At 43.6% G+C, this 21,358-nt stretch overlaps 1 protein-coding gene across 1 annotated transcript; it reads right to left on the reverse strand.

Annotated features, from left to right (window-relative positions):
- Window positions 1-277: 277 nt before the first annotated feature.
- On the reverse strand, window positions 278-21,063 carry RNF10 (ring finger protein 10). The gene is made up of 17 exons (XM_021549943.3): window positions 20,889-21,063; window positions 14,605-14,807; window positions 11,912-12,111; window positions 10,822-10,912; window positions 9,604-9,788; window positions 9,390-9,526; window positions 7,770-7,930; window positions 7,325-7,453; window positions 6,911-7,169; window positions 6,548-6,681; window positions 5,913-6,030; window positions 5,519-5,620; window positions 4,898-5,032; window positions 3,982-4,079; window positions 3,691-3,751; window positions 3,381-3,539; window positions 278-2,500 (listed from the first exon to the last, which is right to left on the reverse strand). The coding sequence occupies exons 1-17, from the start codon at window positions 21,046-21,048 to the stop codon at window positions 2,424-2,426; spliced, it is 2,409 nt and encodes an 802-aa protein (XP_021405618.1). The 5' UTR covers window positions 21,049-21,063; the 3' UTR covers window positions 278-2,423.
- Window positions 21,064-21,358: the final 295 nt, after the last annotated feature.

Here is a 21,358-nt window from a genome sequence, read left to right on the forward strand (position 1 = left end):
CCTGAGGAGTGAGGCAGCTCAATGTGTTCTTCATGCTGAGGTAGAAGGGAGCTTTAGGCATCTGGTACAGACAAGGAATGTAGTTATTCTCCTTCAGCATACAAAAAGCATTAACATCTGCTTTTTACTTTAAGTGCACTGTTAGCCACAGGGCTGTCCACTGTTTTGAGTGAGAAAAGCACCAGTTGTGTACACAGGAGCAGTGAGTACATGGAATGTATGGCAGAGCTGCAAGGCTCAACTCCATCCCCCCCATTATAAAACTCATAGGTACAAGTACTGCTTAGATATTTATTAAGTTTACACCAATCAGTTACAGGAAAGTAGCATTGCTGGTATTATCTCGAATCCATAGGAAAACAAGATACAATTGAAGATGCTGTCCCTGTGGGGTCTGCCCCTGCAGCAGGGACAGCCTGCCTTGCCTGCATCACTTCCCTTATCCTAGTGCCTGTGACATGTGGAGGTGAGTTACACCAGCTCCAGCTATTCCGTCTTCCCAATGCAAAGAAAAGTTGACTATAAATGTGCAGAGATAACACAACAGATACTGGTTAGACACTTAAGTAGTTACTCCTGTTCCTTAGCTTCAAACAACTTGCTGTAAAGACAGTTCACTGCATATTTGAATCTCTGAATTGTGTTCTTTGCCCTCACTAATTGTTTAAAGTATTGACAACAAGACGTGTTACCACTGCCAGGTATCTTGTCTTAGTTTCTTTGCAGTCCCCTGACAAGCTGTACTGTCTTTCATTGAGTGGGGTTAGTTGTGACCAAGCGTGAAGTCAAGCTGCTTTCAAAGAATGTCCTGCAGGTGTTTCCTCTATCTTCCTGTAGCAGTTGGAAGTAGTCTTTACCTCCCCCTCCTCCTGTTCTTTCTGATTTACAGCCACATGTGATCAACTCTTTGGACCAGCTTCCCATGAGGCACACATTGTGGAGCCTGTGGCTCTGAAATCAAGCACCCATGTACTGACATCAGCTTTTTAAACAGGGACACAACCACTGAGTGCCAGTGGTGTTGGAATACCTGACTCCAGGTTGCCTCAGACACACACTTCCCTGCTCAGGTCAGTGTCAGAGGGACAGAGCACACTGAAGCTGAAGACAACAGAAGACACTCTCAATCTCCCTCCCTAATTTCAGTAGTACTTTTTACCAGTGCCCTGCAATTAATTCTGCCAGCAGGAAGGTAAAATTTGAACCTGTGCAGTGTTCTAGGGCTCCATGCTGCTATGACAGTTCAGCTGCAGCACTTTAAATGTGTGTGTGTGTGTGTGTATGATTTATTGCAACTGTTGGGCTTGACTGGTATGTTACACCTAAAATTTGTTTTATTCAACAAAATCCAAACCACTTGACTCAGTAGCTCAAATCAAACCACAAGCAGTGCAGAATGTGACCACCCAAAGACAGAGCAGGGAAGGGTCCAGAAGAGACATGTTCATAGCACAGATCAACTTAAATCCCAGAACCAAGGACATACAGGCTCTTACCCCAGTACAAGAGAACCCCAGTTTCTTGCTGGGGAGTAAAAGTTACCTACAGACTTCAGCTATCAGTCGTTCTTCCAACTCAAGAGCAGCCAGTGTCAAACCATCATTCAGAAGGTTACCAGAAGCCCTAGAGGGGAGTGTTTATTCTAGATGATCAGGTTATAAAGAATCAGTAGCCCATGGTTGGGAAAAAACAAACAAAAAGTAGCAGCCTCACTCACCCACATTAAAACAGACCTGAACAACTGAGAGAAGTCAGGAGGTTCCTTCTACCACTAGTGCCATTTTGAAATACAAAAATCATGAAGCCACTTTAAAACCAAGTAGCCAAGTTCTGCTTTACACTCACTTCAGCTTTGTATCTTTCCAAGCCAGGAGAACAGGAGGAATCCTTGCTCTTTCTTTAGAAAAAGAACAGATATAGCAGCTAACACTCTAAAGCCAATAAGCTGTTTTGCCTGTATCCAGTGCAGCCAAAACCAGTTTCTCAAGAGAGCAGTTTGACAGCTTTACTGCGACAGCACCACTGTCAGTCAGCTGGACTTCTGCCCATGAATAACTACAGGAAAATAAAGGCTCTCTACCTTTTTTCTTGGATAATATTGCAGTACTTTGGCAGTGCCACACAGCTATAAGGACTTTTCACAATGCTTATCAGGCCCAAAGGATTGACTCAGCAATTAGAAGCCTTGGCAGATTTGTATCTGGGTTGTTACTTCCAAAACTCTGTTTCAGTATAAATCCATTAAGCAGTTGGAATCAAAACATGTTACTTCAACATATATTGTCATGGTTTCCTCCTGAAGCTCCTAGAAGTCCTGGAAAAACAAGTTTAGGCTGTTCAAATTTAAATACTTAAACTATAGCAGCAAAACAAAGCAAAATTAAAAGAAAACCAGGAGAGAAAACTTCTCTTGAATAGCAGAATCACTTTGTGTGAACAACAGAGGTGCTGAACAATAGCTTCTGCTTCTGTTTCTTTCTTTTCTTGCCTCCCTTTTCCTCTGTGAAGAATTAAAATGATACTGTCATTCTTATAATGGAAGAAGAACATCACACAGAAATTATAAATGGTCTTCCCTGGCTTAAGTGACTTCTACAGATCCACAACACTTACTACAATTCACTGAACACCAGGTGGTTTAACAAAAAAATTACTGCAGATGAACTAAGGGAGACTCCATCACACCTGAAATACTATTATAAACATGCCTACATGATTGTAAAGTTGCTGTTGCAAAAGCAGATCCTAGGACTGCAGCATCCAGCAGTTTTTGCCTTTACAGCAAGTATCACCTTGACACATGTCCAAAAAAACCACATCTGGAGCAGACCCTCCACTGAAACTCCCAGGCCCTCCCAGCCAACTCTCTCATCATCCAGTGCAGTCTCCAAACCGAAGCCAAAGCTAAACATCAGAACTGAGCATTAAAAATAAGTTTCGCCAGCCAGCACCAGGTTTAAGTTCACTTCAATTTGTTTCACATTTCCTATTTTGAAATTTCAGCTAGCACTTACCTTGACATTTTGGTCAAACTGAAGTGGTAGTTCTGCAGCTCAGGTATTTTTAGTTTAGAAATGTATAACCTGAACTTCCTTATGATAAAGCTTCATTTAGATTCCAGCAGAGACATGGCCAACCTGATTGTAAAAAGCCATCTTTGTCCTAACAGGATTCATTGCTAGCTGGAGATCTCAGTTCCCACTAAGAGGCTGCTTTAAGCTGACAGAAGTCCTAGTCAAGCTGTTCAGAAACCACAACCTGACGATTTTCAAAACTGTTCTCTGGCCAATTTTTGGTCCTCAAAATTGCTGCTTTCACTTCTCGCAGAGGAAAGGGAAATACTCAATTTTTTCACTTCAGAAAGTTTTCCTGCCCTTTACCTGATAAATGGTCAGCTGTGGACGGTTTGTCCAGTTTCAGGAGAGCTGCCTCAATAGCTTGGCTGAAGGAATTCTGGAAGCTGGGCACAGGTATCCGGTCAGAGCTGTCACTTTCTCCATCACTGTCTCCAGGCACAGGGAGTGCCAGAGTGTTCTCATCTGAAAGAGGGAAGGATGTGCTGAAGACTGTATAAAACTTTCACCACACAAATGCCCCTCCACACTCCAGATCCTTATTTTGAAGTTACAAGATTTCTCACATTTAGGTCCATGGTAAAGAACGTGAAGTACTAATACCAAATGTTCTTACCTCTTGTCTTTGGAGCAGGTTTAGGCCACGTTTCTGGTTTTGCCTTTCCAACTCTTAACATCTATGAAAACAGTTGTAGGATATGATTGAATTCCACATTCTTGAACAAACCTGCAGCCCCCACTAAGTGGCAAGAAAATCTAGAAACCCCTTCAAGCACTCAAACCTTATGATGTCTCCCTAAGATTTATCCCACATTATTTTTGCAGGGGAAGCAATTGTAAGTCTCAGCCTAATCCCCAACTAAGACACAGGTAATTCTGACAAGATTCACTCTGCTACATGGTTTACCTGGGCAAAGGAAGGGAAGGGAGATTCTTCTTCCAAGCTTCCACAGAGCAATGGGCTGACCTGGCTGGCAGCAGGTGACAGTGGAGTTGGAACAGACTCTACAGAGAAAGGAACGGAGAATTAAAGCCAGTTGCACTTGGCCAAGGCAGTCATTATGGTGCTTATCAGGATGTAACAGAAATAAAGTTTTATTATCCTATGTAATTACTCATTTTGATCTCATTGGTTCTCTCCATCAGTCACAAAGTGGGATCTCTGAAATTGCCTCAATCTTTTTATTTAAGGATTATTTGCTTGCGGTTTTCTTTTGGGGTTTTGTTTGTTTGTTTGCCTAATGGATTTTGTTTACTTATTTTGGAAAGCTTGGTGGGGGCAGAGCTTTTTGTTGGGTTTATTTTAGAATAATGTGTTGGAGAATATGGAGATGACAAAAAATGCCAATAGTGTTTTCCTGGCAAACAGAATTTTCTTCCCTTTTTGGGGCAATTGTTTCCTTTCTTCTGCCTCATGTAAAAGATGGGGTAACTACAGTGCAGATATCATATTGTCAAGGTAGAGGCAGTAAAAAGCAGACAAAGGAACAGAATGTTTCTTACATCATGTCTGCTTTTTGTGCATTATCTCATAGGCAGCCTAGGAAAGAATCATAGAATCACAGAAAGGTTTGGGTTGGAAAGGACTTAAAGACCATCTCAATCCACCCCCCTGCCACAGGCAGGCAAACTTTTCATGACACCAGGTTGCTCCAAGCCCCATCCAACTCGCCTTGAACACTTTCAGGGATGGAGCAGCCAGAGGTTCTCTGAAAAGAAGTTGTCTTTGATAAATGTTGAGAAAGTTTAGCATGATGACCTGAGCAATAGATCCCAAAAGAATGATCAAGAGCTAGATGTGATATGTTTTTCTACATGCTCACCTGTCTGAAACACAGGGCTTCTGCCAAGAGGAGACTGACCGATGCCCTGATGATCAATGCTGGCAGTTTCTCCAGGGCAAGAGGTAAAAGCAGGAAACTGCTGCAGATTCTCTAGAGCAATATGGACCTCTGGATCTAGAAAGAGATTTTAAATTAAAGCACTACACAATGTGGGGGAGGACTGTCAATATGCAAGTCATTTCAGGAGTCTAGGAGATGCCAACTAATTTCCTTCCATCCTCTATTTGGAGACCAGTACAAGCCCCGCTGCTGGATGGAAGCAGCTTCTAGGCCTTTTTCTGCTTTCTTCACTTTTCACTTTACATCATGATTACTATAAAAACAGAGAGCTATGTACACCATGGAGATAGCTGTGCCCTTGAATGCCCCCCATCTCTCCCAAAATGCACAAGTATGCAGCAATTGCATAACATCACTTAACATCCTGACTAAAACAGCTTATGTTTTTCATTACACAGACATTGTTCCTAATACTTTGTAATCTTGTTCTAAGTACACACTACAAACTACAGGCCTCAGAGTTCATCCTATAGCTCAAGAAATCAGCTCAGCAACCAAATATGACTGACAATCCAGCAGTTACGTGCCATCACGACTTACATTTGCCCTGTTTCTTGTTTTCTTCTATCTCAATCCTGCGTTCGCGCCGCCGTTCATCGCGAGCTTTCTTCTGCCGCAGACGTTTCCTCTTTTCAAGGTCATCTAGGAGCAATGCACAACACTGGATATCAAACACCCCACACCAGTACTCTGGCAAGGTTTTCCTCCAGCTCTGGGAACAACCTTATAACACATTAGTAACAAAATACGCTTACAAACAACATATGCTCTTCCAAGCAGTTGGGATTTTTTATTCTTTTTGTAACTGCTGGCTATGAAACAGCGAGTTGGGGCTGTTCTGTCTAGCATTCACCAAGACAGTTGGTGCAAGAGGAGTAATGCTCTAATGTATGTTCATTTTTCTACTATTAAAGGGATAAGAATAACTACAAACCTGAGAACAACTCTAAAGTCTCCTTAGAGATGACAGGTGGCTTCAGAGCCAGTTCACAAATGCTGAACTCACAGGTGAGGGGCAAGTGACAGAGGTAGCGATGACGCTGTCTTATATCCTGATAAAGAGAGTGATATATCACCACAAGGACTAGAGGCAGCCATGGTGATGAACAGAAATAGAATGCACAATATTCGTCAAATCAAATGGAAAAAAATAGCACCAGTGACACAATAGTTACTTTAAAAACTACAAACACATGACGGATGCCCTGAGTCAGAATCAAATGTTCCAAGATCTCCACCAGCTACAACATAAGTTGGATACAGCTACTCTAGGTTGCTTACTGATTTTCATGTTCTTCTTCCGTTCTCACTCACATCACCAGAATAAAATTCTGCAATAGAAGACTTGCAACACAATAATTTTTGTACTGGACCTTCTAGGAAAAAAATCTATACTGCAGCCTACTTATGAAAAGCAACGTAAGCCCAGCACCTTCCACAGAAGCCTTTCATAGATTAGCATCCCTACCATACTTATTATTTCTTACTACTGAGGTGAATCAAGTCTCCTCTACAATGACCAACCTGCTAAAACAAGGCCCTTAATTAATAAGAAGATAAAATAACTACCTCTGTCATGGAGTAGCCAGTTATCTCCACTACAGCTGCAGTTATCTTCTCTGGACTCTTCTCCAAGCTGCCATATTCACGCACAAGGCATCGAACATTCACAGGGTGAAGGTACATGCACTGCCCATCCTCCGCTGAAAGGCAACACATCATCACTCCTTCCTTGCCTGTTCATTTTCAGTACCCTTCTCCCCACCTCAGGACATCCTCCACTAATCAAATTAAAGCTAATTTCTGAGTTCCTGTAGGACTTTTATTTCACATGGGTGAGCTGTATCTAATGAACTGGCAAACACATTCCTCAAGGAGGGATTCAAAGGAGGCATCTCTGCCCCTGCAATTCCAGGATTTCATTGCACTGACCTTGATAAAAATAGTAAAAAGGAGAGTTGCCAAGATGTCCACTGTTAACTGTATCTTTAGATTCCTGACAGCTTGTTTCAGCTGGATTTGGCTCCTCTACGGGGTTCAAAACAGGCTCTCCTACAGTGTCCACCTCAGGTACTTCCTCCTCATCCAGCACTGCCTCTTCTACTTCCACAGGAGGCGAAAAGGAACTTGCCAGGTCAGAGGAAGGCTCCACAAGCTCTTCATCAAATGCAGAGAGATATTCCACATCACACTACCACAGCAGAGAGTACAGAGTTAGTACCTCACCACCTACTTCAAAGATTATCATCTCTGCGAAAATCTTTGGCACGAGCTCACCACACACTGCAGTGTGAGGTGGCAGAATTAAGTGTTAACAGGATCTGCCAGAGCAGATTTGTCACCCACCTTTTTCTCTTGGGAAACAGTAGACTCCACAGCTTTGGAGCTTTCTAGGACCAATTCTTCCACAGCTGCACTGATTCCAGCAATGCCATTGTTTTTATCCTGGTCAGCAGATAGTGCTGTTTCTCGCTCCTGGAGATCATCCAAAGGAATCAAGTTTCAATTTGCCCTTTAAGCCAGGAGACCACCCCCAGAGTTATTTTTAGCTTTGCCCTGGCATTCCTTTACTAGAATACCATCCCATAAAAACCATTCTGCTGTGTTATCATGCACACCACATCAGATAGCTGGAGCCCAAAGGCTACAGTCTCTTCCAAGGTACTCCAGCAGCAAGCACCAGCAACTTGCTAGATACCAGAATAATCCCACACAACCATCTGTGCAGCAGAACAAGGATACTCAGTATACCATTAATAATAAAGCTACTAAAAGGCTCCCAAGAGGTTACCTTCAGCTCCTGGATAGCTGCCTCAATGAAACAGGCTTCTGGGGTGTGTTTTTCTTCCTCATACTGTTTCAGTAATGCTGCTTTCTCCTCCAGGATCACCAGCTGCAAGACCTGCTCCCTGGATGCCAGAAGCAGCTTTGAATACTGACTGTGTTGGTCATCTGCGCAGAAGGAGCACCAAATCATTAATATCTGCATGAAGACCCACCAGTTTGGACTGCTGCTTCTTCTAAAGTTTTGTTAGTGTTCACTTTTGTGAGTTAATCCCTCAAGGCAGACAACACTCAGCAAGAGTTTGATACAGACTCCACAAATTACCATTGACAAGCTGGTGTCACATAGCTGCTCTGACACGTATCTCCCCCACACAGCAGTTCATCTGCCACTTCACCACTGAGTTGCTACACATCAGTAAAAAATGAAGCCTAAACTTCTACACTGTAGGAGCATCACCTTTGAGAAGCCTTGAGGGCATCAAAGCTTCTTGAAACAATGCAGTCTGCAGCTTCTTCCTCTTTTCTCAAAAATACTGCTACTGGAAATTTCTGCAAAGCCACCCTGGCTTGGCTCAAACTAGTTCATAAGCCCACATGCATTAAAAAATCCATACAAAACACTATTATGAGATTTTTACAAGAAGCACAGCAGAAATAGTAAACTAAAGAACTGCAGTTCAGCAAAAGGTGACCATTGCTGTTACTTTACAGCAACCACAGCATCCCATATTAACACAATCCCTGTATTCACTGCTCCCCAAGGGTCCAACTTTGTCTACAGAAACCAAGTTAATGGTGAATTTCCTGGCCTTAGAGTGTTCTCATATCCTAAATTTGTTCTTCTGTTTGTTTTATGAAAAGACTTAAAGTCCCCTAGTTTCAAATACTGAGAAACATTTAAGACCACAGCCTGCATGCTGGATATCTACCACACGTTAGAAGACTTGACTTTTTCCAGAGAGTTTAAATGCATGCAGCCTTTCCTGAATGTGACTGCAAAATGAAGTGAGCCAAGACAGCCCACAAAGCAGCAATGTTCTGTAAAATAATTTCTTTAGTCACAAAATTTTTGCGATACTAACAGATAAGATGATGATGAGTTAGTCACACTCTTGACTGGAGAAAACTGAAGATGTCAGGCAACAGATGTTTGGAATAAGGTTTGCAATAATTTTGATTATTTCCCCATAGCATTCACTGACTTCAGCTGGTAAGTAAAGATGATGAAAACCTTGTTGAAGATTACAGCCTTGAAATAGTTTAGACACAGAGACAGTTATTTTTGTGAAGCTGTATAATGAGTCAGGAGGAAAAAAGTTAAGGACACTGAAGAGCCAATAAAAGCAGTCAGAGTCACACCAATGACTGCAAGATACAAAGGACACATCAAACTGTAAGCAGTGACTGTGAAGGCAGGAGTCTGCAGTTCAGTCACTTGAAGGGACAAAGGACACAAGTTAAAGCCTTTACAGAAAAACAGTGTGAGTAGAAAGTTTACTGTTAATATGTGGTCATCAAGCTTTTCCACTGCTAAGCCCCATGTTTTGCAGCCAGGGTCAGTTGTCTCCACACAAATCCTGGTCACAGTCAGGAACAAGATTCACCAGGATTGAGATACACTCACCTCTGATGTAAACAGGCTGAACCACATTCATCCACTGGGACTTGGGCAGTGCTACCAGAACGCCTTTCTCTCTTCTCATAAGTTGCATTGTAATTGTATCACCAATTGCATACTGACGTGTTTCCATAGCAACAACGCTGCAATGCACGGAGGAGGTTAGCAGTGTAAAAATAACATTGCAAAAAGATGCATGATTTAACTAATATAGTCTCACCTCTTGAGGTCCTTCTTATGAACAGAGCCATAACAAATAGGACACTTACTCCAGGTCTTCTCACTCAAGGAGAGATAGTGAAGGATACATGCCCAGCAGAAGATGTGCCCACAGCGGGTGATCTTGGCAGCAGTTGGTGGGTACAGACATATGGGGCAAGAGGGCACTTCATGGCTACAGATTCGCTGAAATGGCACATGAGAAGAACAGTACAAGTTTTAGGCTCAGAAATCAGTTACAGCCATCCAGAATAAGCCACCTGTAAAATCTATTCTAACATATTATCTTCCAGCTCCTTAGGCTCCGTTTATTTACCAAGAAATTAGTGTACTGTGAGCTAACACCTTCAGACTGCACATGGAATAACCTTCTAAGAAGCCCATCCTATTTCTTATGTCTTATTTCTACTCTAATGACATTAAAAATGAGTCTTCTCATGTTTCCCCTCACATATTCATCATCTAAGAGTTAGCAGCATCCTCATCATGTGGATTCAGACAGTAAGAAGGCAAGCAAGCTCTGTGGCCTCTCCCACGAGCAGACTTGTGCAGCCCTGTGTAACTGTGAGACTGAACTTACCCACTTCCATGAACATGCTAGGTCTAGGCAGACACTTTAGTAGCATCTCAGTGTGTCAGAGACATAACTGCCAAGCAAGCACCTAGATTTTTCAGCTCTCTTGTAGTGACAGGTAACAGTAAGCCTACCTCCTTCTCCACCTACACTATGCACCAGACTGTCTTGGCAGATATAAATTACTGCTTGAGGCAACCCAAAACTTCTGACCACAATTCTCAAGAGATTTTCCATTTTGTTGCTAGGCAAGATAGGCCACCTATGCATAGAATAATTCTTAAAAATTCTACGCTCTAGTCCTCTTCTGTGGACTCATGCCTAAGTTTTCTGTTAATATCTCGATCACAAGGACTCTGTCTACAGAATGTCAGATACTATTTTTGATGAGCTCCCATCTGCGAAAGCAAGAAGAAGCTGCTAATTTTCCTAATAGATTTTAGCACTTCTCTTTTCCTGTCATGAAAGTATTTCATAATATATTCCATGACAGATCTTTCCCAGTATTGTAGGAGTGACAGAAAAGGCCTCAACTCAAAAACAGATGAGTTTTATGTAACATCACAGAGGAAAAGAGGTAGTTAAAGACAGGTTGAGGTTCTTAGGAAGAAAAAAAAAAAAAAAAACTAGCCCATCACAACTGACCACTTGCTCCACAAAGTCCCAGTTGACCAAGGTATCTGGATCAGCAAAGTGGACTGTGTAGTCCTGTTCTTCAGAGACAACAAACTGGCAGCTGGGGAAAGGCAAAGAGACAGATGATCTACTCAGTTGTTTCTAAAATCTTTTTGAGAACTATCCTATAGGATTCTCTCGGCTTCTTCTCTGTCCAGCAGAAAACTGCTGGATAAAGTCAGTAATGCCTATCAACAAGAAACCAAGAGTTCAGTTCACAACCAGATTTTCAGGATACAGGTGTGTCTAATTTCAGTTAGACACAACATCATACAGTAAGTATAGAATGAGCCAGGCAGACTGGTTTTCCAGAAACATGTAGGAAACAGTCAACTGCAATGGGGATCTATTTAAAAACAGGGAATCCACAAGGGGGAAAAAATCTTGTCACAAAAACTACAATTACTAGGGTTCCTGCAAATAGACTTCACTACAATAAGCCACAAAATATTATGGAGAAATCAGAAGCATCAATGCTGAAAATACTTTTTATCTTTAACATTGTCAGAGATAGGATGTCCTGAATACACTTCAAATTCTGGGGAAATTTCCAGTCAAAAAGGAATTCTGCTGCTAGGTTACTATATTGATCATAATTTGGGTTATACTACATATTCTGGGGCCCACAAAATAAACAGCATTTTAATACACAAGATCCATGTAAGTAATTGCCTATGGGACTTAAAAATTCAGATTTCATCTAGCAACTGCTATCCCTTCTATCTCAACAAAGCAACTTTTGGAAAAACAACCATCTTCTATAATCAACTATATAGATATTCCCAAATAGGAGTCTCATGTCCCAAAGCCACGCTTGAAAATTTGAGCAGAGGATTTCTGTTTGTATCTAAAGGACTCTCTCCATCAGATACCTTGCAAATAGGTGAAGACAACATCCCTTTAAATACAGCCATTACTGCTAAGAACACTACATAAAGGTAATTTCACCCTGGAAAAGGTGAGACAATTAGGCAAGCCCACACACAAATCCCTGGCATGTCACCCCTTACAGCTCCATGTCTCTGCAGAAGTCTAAGAGCCCTGTGGATCTCCCACTCACTTGGCCTGCAGGAAGAGCTCCTTGTTGAATGGTTTATGTCCCCACTTGTTCCTTTTCCCCCAGTTGCCATGTCCATTCCCATCAAAATGTCCTGCTTGGCCACGGGGCTCAAAGGTGAAGTTCAGTAAGTGGTTCAGATTAATCTTCTTGGGACCAGAGAACTGGGCAGGGCTGAACTCTGCCCGTTGAGCCTCTGCTACCTAAGAGAAAACAGCATTTGTTAGAAATGGCTGGAGTTTACAGCAAAGGCATCAGTACAGGTGGACATCCAGGCCCCATCAGTGATAGTACACAGAACATGCAGCATCTACTCACCTTCTCCCATCCCTGTTCTGCAAATCAAATAGAGCAGTGTTAGAAATGCATGAGAACCTGAAAGTCAGAACTTGGTGCTCTTACCCCACACCGAGCAAAAGGAGGAGAGAGTTAAAACAACCACAAAGACAAGTAAAAGCTGGCAAAACATAGTCAAGAAGTTGTTCAAATCCTGACAACACTTTTAGACAGCAATATGAGCCCGATTACCATTTGCACAGGCTGTACTTGTTTTGGTTAATTTTTATGTAATGAAGCAACAAGTCAGAATTCAACAGAGGCAGTAGGTGAATTTTCAGCCAGATGAGAAGTGCTGCTCATCCACCAGCACTGAAAAACCAGAGTAGCAGTTAAAGCCCACAAATACTCTACAGTATTTAGATCCACATCGGCATAAAAGCCTCAATCTGGTTTTACTTTGGTATCAGCAAGGCAAATACAAATACTTTTGCAATACCACTATCACCTGTAAATTTGTGCCCCTGAATTGGTAGGACACCGTCTATCTTCAGAGGGCAAACTTTGGCCTGTTTAGAAGATTGGTTGGCAGAGTCCCTTGGAAGGCAGTGCTGAAGGGCAAAGAGTCCCAAAGACTGGACATACTTCAAGAAATCTTAAAGGCACAGGAACATGCTGTCCCCTTGTGCCAAAAAATGAGGGAAGACCAGCCTGGCTCAACAGAGTTTTAAATGGAACTCAGGAAAAAAGGGAATTTATGACCTGAGGAAGAAGGGATGGGAACTCAAGAGGACTACAAGGACATCATGAGGTTGTGCAGGGAGAGAAGTGAAGGGCCACAGCCTGACTAGAACCTAATCTGACTAGAACCACTGCTGTAAAAGACAAAAAAGATGTTTCCATAAATACATCAGCTACATAAAGTGAGATAAAGAAAACCCCCATGCTTTATTGGATGCAGAAGGAAACATAGTGGCAAAGGGTGAGGAAAAGGCTGAGGTACTTAATGCCTTCTTTCCCTCAGCCTTTAATAGTAAGGCCAGCTGACCTCAGGGTGCCCAGCCCCCTGAGCTGGAAGACTGGAACATGGAGCAGAATGAAGCCCCATACTCCAGAGAAACAGTCAGTGACCTGTGTGCCACTCAGACACCCCCAAGGGCATGGGGCTGGATGGGATCCACCCACAGGGACTGAGGGAGCTGGCAGCAGTGATCATCATTTACCAGCAGTCCTGGCAAACTGGGAGGTCCCAGCTGACTGGAAGTCAGCAAATGTGACACACACCTACAAGAAGTGCTGGAAGGAGGATTTGGGGAATTACAGACCTGTCAATCTGACCTCCATGACGGGCAAGGTTATGGAGGAGATTATCCTTCAAGCCATTACACAGAGCGTACAGGACAACCAGGGGATCAGGCCCAGCCAATATGGGTTTATGAAAGGCAGGTTCTGCCTGACTAACCTGATCTCCTCCTATGACAAGGTGATACAGTGCATGAGGAAAAAGCTGTGGATGTTGTCTACCTGGACCTTAGAAAAGCCTTGTCACAGTTTCTCAGAACATTGTCCTGAAATAAGTGGCTGCCCATGCCTTGGATAATCACACCGTTCTGAGTAAAAAACCTGTCTGGATGGCTGGGCCCAGGGAGCAGAGGGACATGGGGTGACATCCAGTAGGGTTCTCCAGAGCTCAGCATTTGGGCCAGTCCTGTTTAATCTCTTTATCAATAGTTTGGACAAGGGAATTAAGGGCACCCTATGCAAGTTCACAGATGACACCAAGTTGGGTGGGAATGTAGATATGCTGGAGGACAGGAAAGCTCTGCAGAGGGATCTGACAGGCTGGACTGATGGGTCAAGGCCAATGGTGCAAGGTTCAACAACACCAAGTGCCAAGGCCCTACATCTGGGTCACAACAGCCCCTTGGAACGTTCCAGGCCTGGGAAAGAGCAGCTGGAAAGCTGTCCATCAGGAAAGCACCTCAGGGTATTGGTAAACAGCACCTGAACATGAACCAGGTGTGCCCAGGTGGGCAAGGCAGCCAGTGGCACCTGGGCTGTACTAAAAACAGTGTGGCCAACAGGAAGAGGGCAGTGAACTGTGTCACTATATATTTTCACAAAGGACCCGTGTCACTATATACTTTCACAAAGGACCCGTGTCATGTGTACACGGCCTGTCTTGGCACCCATTCCTCAGATGGTATTTTCTCTTAGAGCAGAGCAAAGAGCACTCCTCTTCTGTAGCTGCCAAGTTGCTCTGCTCACACTCCTTCTGGCATCTCAACAATGTTAACACCTCTTATTATTCTCTCCTTCCCCAACCCAGGAACTGAACACAGTAGATCGATCTAGGCAGGTCAGGGTGATCCTCTCATCCAAGAAAGGAGGCCTTGGAGTTACAGCATTACACTTCTCACCTCATCTCGTCTTCCACCATTAGAAAAGCTAAAAGATTTGCCACTTCCGCCGCTGCCTCCCCTTTGAGGGGGCATCTTGTTAAAAGCTTTGCTTTTCTGTGAATTGGAGCGACGGGACTGACTGAAAAAGTTCTCATTTTTTGAATATGAAGTTTCTCTTTTACGATTATAACGCTGTTTGGATCCACTCGCATTCTTTCCATCTGAAAGGAAAATAAAAGAAGAATCAGATCAGCAGCCTCAGAATAGGCCTCATGTACTCACCTCAGCTAAATTCACCTCAGATATGAGCCCACCTCAGCCACTATCTTAAGAGCAGTGTTTATGAGGACATTAAATCCCCCAGCAACCCAAACACCTTCATTCTGACCACTGCCCAAAGAGCTGGTCAAAGAGTTGAAAAGAATATATTTGCTGTGCTCTACCTTTTATAAAAAGAGTTGAGTTTCATTTTTCCAGATTTGGAATTGCCACCACCAGATATTAGTGTGTTAACTGGTACATTAAGTTATAAATATTAACATCACATACCACATCTTCATATCCCATTATAAGAACTGACAACAACTAGTTTTCTTCATTTAATTTGCCTAAAACACACAAGTTATCATATTTATCACATATAAACCGTACTGTACAAATACACTGCTGCTTGAGTTTTCTTAAAGGTTTCCATTGCCTGTTTTCAATCACTTCTGCACTTTTTTTGCTTAAAAGATCCCAGCAGATCTAATTCTACTTTAAAAATACTTTTATGTCATCAGGCCAAAAAATGATAATTGATCTTGAAGCACAAACCAAACACTCTGTGGCCTTGCAGGGCACATACTCAAAAACCAAGTACCAAGTCCACCAACAACCTATGCAACAAGAACTGTCTGCCAAAAACTGTACTTAGCACACAACTGACCCTAACACAGAACACAGTAGTGAAGCACAAAGCAAAAAACTGCAGGAATAAAGAGCAGAAAAATCAATCCAGCTCTTGAGAGGGGTATTCTGTGCCTGAACAGCTGCTAAATCAAACTGCTAGAACAAAGTTAACACTATGAAGAAGACATTTCTGAATTAACACAAGATCAGAGTTGCCCAAGGACACAACATGCTGCAGACTGGGTGCTTAACCCAGCACTTCCACCACCTGCTCCAAGTTTTATTTGTAGCAGAGGTATGGTGATAAGCTCAGAAACAAAACTCCTCAGGCCCCACAAAACATCTATCCACCAGAGCCAGCCCCAAAGTCACTCTGGATACTCGGTAAACATTACACAAACAGCAAGATCTCACACAATATCTAGTTTCACTGTATAAAATCCTATTAGTTTCCCTTTTCCCACTTTGCAGTCTTCCTCCCCACCCTTTAACATCAATCTGATGTGGCAGGCAAACACATCACTGTGATTTAGGATCATGTTTCTCATATGGGCAGTTTCATTGCCAGTGTTTCCAGTTTTTCCCTTTCCCAGTACCACTTCCTCATCTACCTGAGCATTTAAAACAGCTGGAATGGCATCATCCACATGAAGTACCCTTTGTTGTTGTTATTTTAAGTTTTTTCTTCCACCTGCATCCCCCAGAAAAGGTGAGCTGAGAACAGGATGGTCTGTGTGTTACTGTATATTACTGAGGATCCAACTTCTAAAGAATAAATTAAGCAATAAAAGGGGCTGGACCAGGTTCTGTGGTGGCCTGGTGTTTCTTGCACTTGTCAGACTTCTCTGGCTGCAATTACAGCTAAAACAGGACACTATCATTACATTCACATGATGTGACAGGCCCATATTGCAGACAAACTTCATCATCAGAATTGGTAATTTACTCTGCTATTCAAAAAGCTGATCCTTTAATTCAGAATTAAAACAACTCTGTCAGAACCACAGCTGGGTAACTCAAACACACGCCTGCATAGCTGGCAGTGCTTTAATGCACATCAGGCTAAAAAGACATGGCTTGAGCATTATCAGGAAAAAACACACCAGAAGATTCCAAGCACTGAGGGTGTGACCAAGTCTGGCTGAATGATTAGACAGACCTTTTTTTGAGAATGTTTGTAGGGAAGAAAGAATAACCAACACCTCAGAGTCTCTGGTAAAAAATTAAGTAGTTTTGAAGCAGTTTAGATTACTCCTTAAGTTATTCAGGAGCAGAACTTGTCAGCTTAGAACTCAAGTATTGTAAATGCAGGTGAACCCAATAGGAAGAAATGATGATGTCTGACTGAATTCAGAAGGCTGAATGATTTCTTTATTATAACTATGCTAAAATATATTAATATACTATATAAAAGGAGGATACTAAAACTACATACTACTTTCTCTGACTCTAACACAACTCCTGACCCTCTCCCGAGAGTCCAGCCCCAGGTGGGTTGGATTGGCCACCAGGCTCAAACAATCCTCACCAGAATCCAACCAAGTACTCACTCCAGGTAAACAATTCTCCAAACACATTCCACATAAGAAAACAAGGAGCAGAAATAGAAATTGTTTTCTCTTTCATTTCTCTGAGTGCACCTCTATGAAAAGTCCTGAGAGTGAGAGAAATGTGCTTGGCACACTCAACCACACTCGTGTATCTCCAATTTCAGTAAATGCACTAGAGGAGCACATGCCTGTTGGGCTTGTACCACTTTGCAGTTTCTCTGCCATCTTAAAATGGAGAAAAGAAACAATTTTAAAAAAAAGTCAGTCCAAAGTGTGTGTTTACAAGTCCCCAAACAAGGAACAGCTCACCCCTGGAGCTGACAGAAGAATCTCCTACCACTTAAAGTTTTAATCGAGTTACTCACCACCAACTTTGTCAGTCAGATGGTTTACACACATTCCTGTCATACTATAGGTCCTTTTAAGGCACCTCCTAGAGCCTTTGGGAGTCACTTCAGTGACTCTCACATTTTATAGGAAAGAACTCTCCACTTGTGCCTTTTTTAAAAGGACCCTACAACACTCTAACAATGCTTGAAACCTCATTTTACAGATGGGCTATTTCACCCCTCCACCGTGAGAATAACTGACCTCAGCAGAAGCAAGGTCCATCAGAGTAGTAATGAAATTGGTCAGCAGACAACCAGGAGCTTGGAGAATGCATCTGTAATTTGGAACAGCTTTTCCCTACCCTGAATCTAAGCAATGCCATCCCTTCCAACCTTTCCAGCATGCCACATGTCAGGGATCTCTCTGCTTTCTATCATCCATCCCAGCACTCCCACAAAGGGCAGGACAGGCTGCACTCTGGCACAGAGAAAAGTAGAAGATTCTCACTGCCATGCTTGCTTGTGAAATCCCAGTTTTAGGCAGTTTAAGTTTGGATTTCGTAGTTTCTTGTTTACTTCTTTTCCTGGCAAATGAGGAGATAGCAACAGCCAGAGTGCTAGTGAAGTACTCATTCTTCACTCAGGTCCTCAATCCTTTTGCTGTTTTCATGCCATCTAAACTATATATACAGATTTTGTGGATTTATCTACCCATTCACACTCCAAGAGACTTATTTAAAAAATACTGGCTGTATAATTTAAAAACACTAGCAATAAAATTATTCTGGCATTTTGGTCCAAGCCCCAAGATTTGTGATTTCTCCTTCTGCTAGAGGACCTGTATCTCCAAAGATCCAGAGAGGGGAGATGAAGTTCACAGCATGAGAAGCAGCTGTAGGTGACCACTTGGGCACCGGAGCTGCAATACTGGCTTGCTATTGGGCTGAGAACTGCTGTTTCCTTCCACCTTTTTTCTCCTCTTCTGAGCTGTGCTGAAAGCAGCAGCATTGCTAAGGGGTCTGGATCACACTAAAGCCACAGGGTGGTTTCATGAAAACACTCTGAGGCCACTGCTGCTGCCAAGGCAAACATCCCAGGGAGAAGGAGGTGAGCGAATCTCGCTGCCCAGCCAAGCAGGCTCACGCTGGGTGCTAAGGCCCAGCAACATTTGTGCCAACTAACACTGTCCATCAGCTCCAGGGGACTGCAGAGAACCCCAGCAAGCCTTTTCTGCCTTAGCTACTTTATTCCACTCCTAATGGATGTCATTCCCAATACAACATAAAGAAACTTTTCTGTTAGAAACTTTCAGTTTAATTTAGTCTCTGAGGCCAAATTTGAAAGATAGGAGGAATTAAACTTCCACAAATACAAGGGAATACAGTACTCTATTTAGCCAATTTCCAGCTGTACTGCAAGAGAAATAGTAGCTACCATAAGGGTTCAGGAATATGCATTTCTTCATTTCCTCAACTGAACAGTTACAGTAGGTAACTTTGGAAAGCATCAAATGGCAAGTGCTTGACAGGATTTAACCCAGCGACCATCTGAGGAAGGTCTGTGGTCCATAATATCACCTTTCATTTCATTGGAGATGCAAGATTTCCAGAATACCTGGAAATCATATACCTGTATATTCCTATATATACATATTATATATATAAAATATATATTCATATTATAGATATCCTATATATATATATACACACCTATACCTGTCCTTAAAGGGGTACACTACATCAGCTACAAGGACAGTGATAAGGAACTCAAGAAAAGGATTCCATACAGTGACATGCCAGTGTGCTACTCCCAGCAGCTATGAAAAACGGCCACAGTTTTGCCCAGCTGCATCCTGTGTAGTTGTTTGCCTTAATTTCACCAAGAGAATCTTTCTGTTTTAGTTTTCAGTACCCTCCAGTTAAGATATTCTAAATACACATCTATTCCAATGAAAAGAGATTCTAATTTGTCCAGCTGTCTTTGATGCCCTGTAAGGGAAGAAACTCATCCCTCTGCCCTCCACTGTAATTTAGAAACAAGTATCACTGAAGTGGAATTATGCCATGACAAAACTTTCCTCTGATTTATTTTTTTAAAAAAAGAGGCCTTAAAAAGTTTTGGGGCTTATTTAATTAAAAGTTTTGGAGTAGAAGAGAACGGTCATCAGGATTCCTCTCTCCACTGCTCCTATGCTATACTAGTGCCATTATTTCAAACCTGTGAAAGGTGACATTCCACAAAAATCACTTAACATTTTTATTCTATGCTGGAACAACAGGCCTTTTATATCCTTCCTCAGTCCAGATACTGTGTCTTCTACCTGAACAGGTACCAGCCCCAGCACAAATCATCTTAACCCTTCCTGAAGGATGTTTGTATTCTGTGAACAATCCTCCACAGAGCATCACACAGCATTACAAAAGAAGCTGGAGTAAGGAGGTGTCTCTTGGCAAGACGGGACAGAAAAATCTCTTCTTAAAAAGACTTCCAGGTGTTTGAATTCCAAGTTAAAATTTCATTGTAATTGCACAGTTACACCACAACCTGGGCAGCTGTGGGTGAGTCACCTCCCATGTCCCTCTTCTGTCAATCCTGTGGAAGGCCAATTAACACAGGTGAAAAGCACGTAATACTTGGTTACCAAGGACATGACCATGCTTAGAAGGTCCAAAAGGGAGTCAACAAACACCTCCAAGATACTTATTTTGTTAACCCTCTGCAGTGCACTGCTGCCTTCTCAAGAGGCCTCAGGTAATACAGCTGAAGTTAACCACTGAGGAGGAAGGAAAATAGTACAGCAATGGTGGTGTAGCAACCTGTTGACACTCCCTCATATACTTCCAGGATTAAAATCACCAATTTTAATCCCTACTGGCTCATTTCTAGGTTTTAGGGGGAAAAAAATGTTGCCAGGAACACTCAATCTTTGCTAAACAAGTTTAGAGAACTATGTGGGCTTAGGTCTTACCTTGAAATGACGACAGAAACCACACTGGCTTCTGACAAACTGCTCTGTCAGCAGAACCAGCTGTTTGCAATTCCAGGTGAGACACTTTGGGCTGAATGCCAGATAAGCAAACAACATCCAGGTAACCCTGAGCTCCCCCAAAGCAGGTCACTGAAACACCGGGGCAAAGGGAATGCTGTGTACGGGTACCAGACCCCCTCGGGGAGGGGCAACAACACAGGTACAAGACAAAGTTAAGGGCTCTATTCATAGGCACTGGGGAATGTATGCTCTTACTATAGCACCAGGGCTTTAGCGCTCAAGCTGCTTATTCCAACACTAATGAAGATAAAGCATTAATCCTTAAAGGAAGAGGAGAGTAGGAATCCCAGCTCACCAAACAGCGAGCAGAGCCGGAAGAGGAAGGAAGAAGAAACCAAAAACAGGCAGTGACCTGAACCGCCGCCTATTAAACCCAGCTGAGACACAAACAACCCGAGAAGGCGAAGTTCAGCGCCACCACAGAGCCAAGGGCGGCACAAGGCTGCGCGTCGCCGTCCCGCGGAGCCCCCTCCCCGCTCTCACCGCCTTTGGGCTTAGACTCCCCCGCGGCGGGCCCGGCCGAGGCGGACCGCGGCTGCTGCCCTTTGCTGCCGGCCGAGGATCCGGGCGCACCGGAGCCGCAGGGGCTGCTCTTGTCCATGGCGGGGGCTGCGGGGGTGGCGCCGGGCGGGCTCTGCAGCATCAACGGGCGCCCCGGGCGAGCGGCGGCCCTGGGCGGGGGGGCACGACGGGCGCTGGCGGAGCCGGCGGGGGCCCAGGCTCATGGCCCGCGGGGGCGACCGGCGGGGGCGGCGCAGCGCGGACTCGGCCTCCTTCATGGCGACATCTTCTCGCTGCTCCGCTCGAACCGGGGAAGGCCGCGGGAGGCCGGGCCGGGCCTGCGGGGCTCCGGGCGCGGGGGAGAGAAGAGCTGCTCACGGAGCCCCGCGGGGCCCGGCGCTGCTGCCGCCCGAGGGGTCGGCACCACCCCGGCACCCACCGGCTGCTCGGCG

Source organism: Lonchura striata, chromosome 18, assembly GCF_046129695.1.
Source record: "Lonchura striata isolate bLonStr1 chromosome 18, bLonStr1.mat, whole genome shotgun sequence".
Taxonomy (NCBI): domain Eukaryota; kingdom Metazoa; phylum Chordata; class Aves; order Passeriformes; family Estrildidae; genus Lonchura; species Lonchura striata.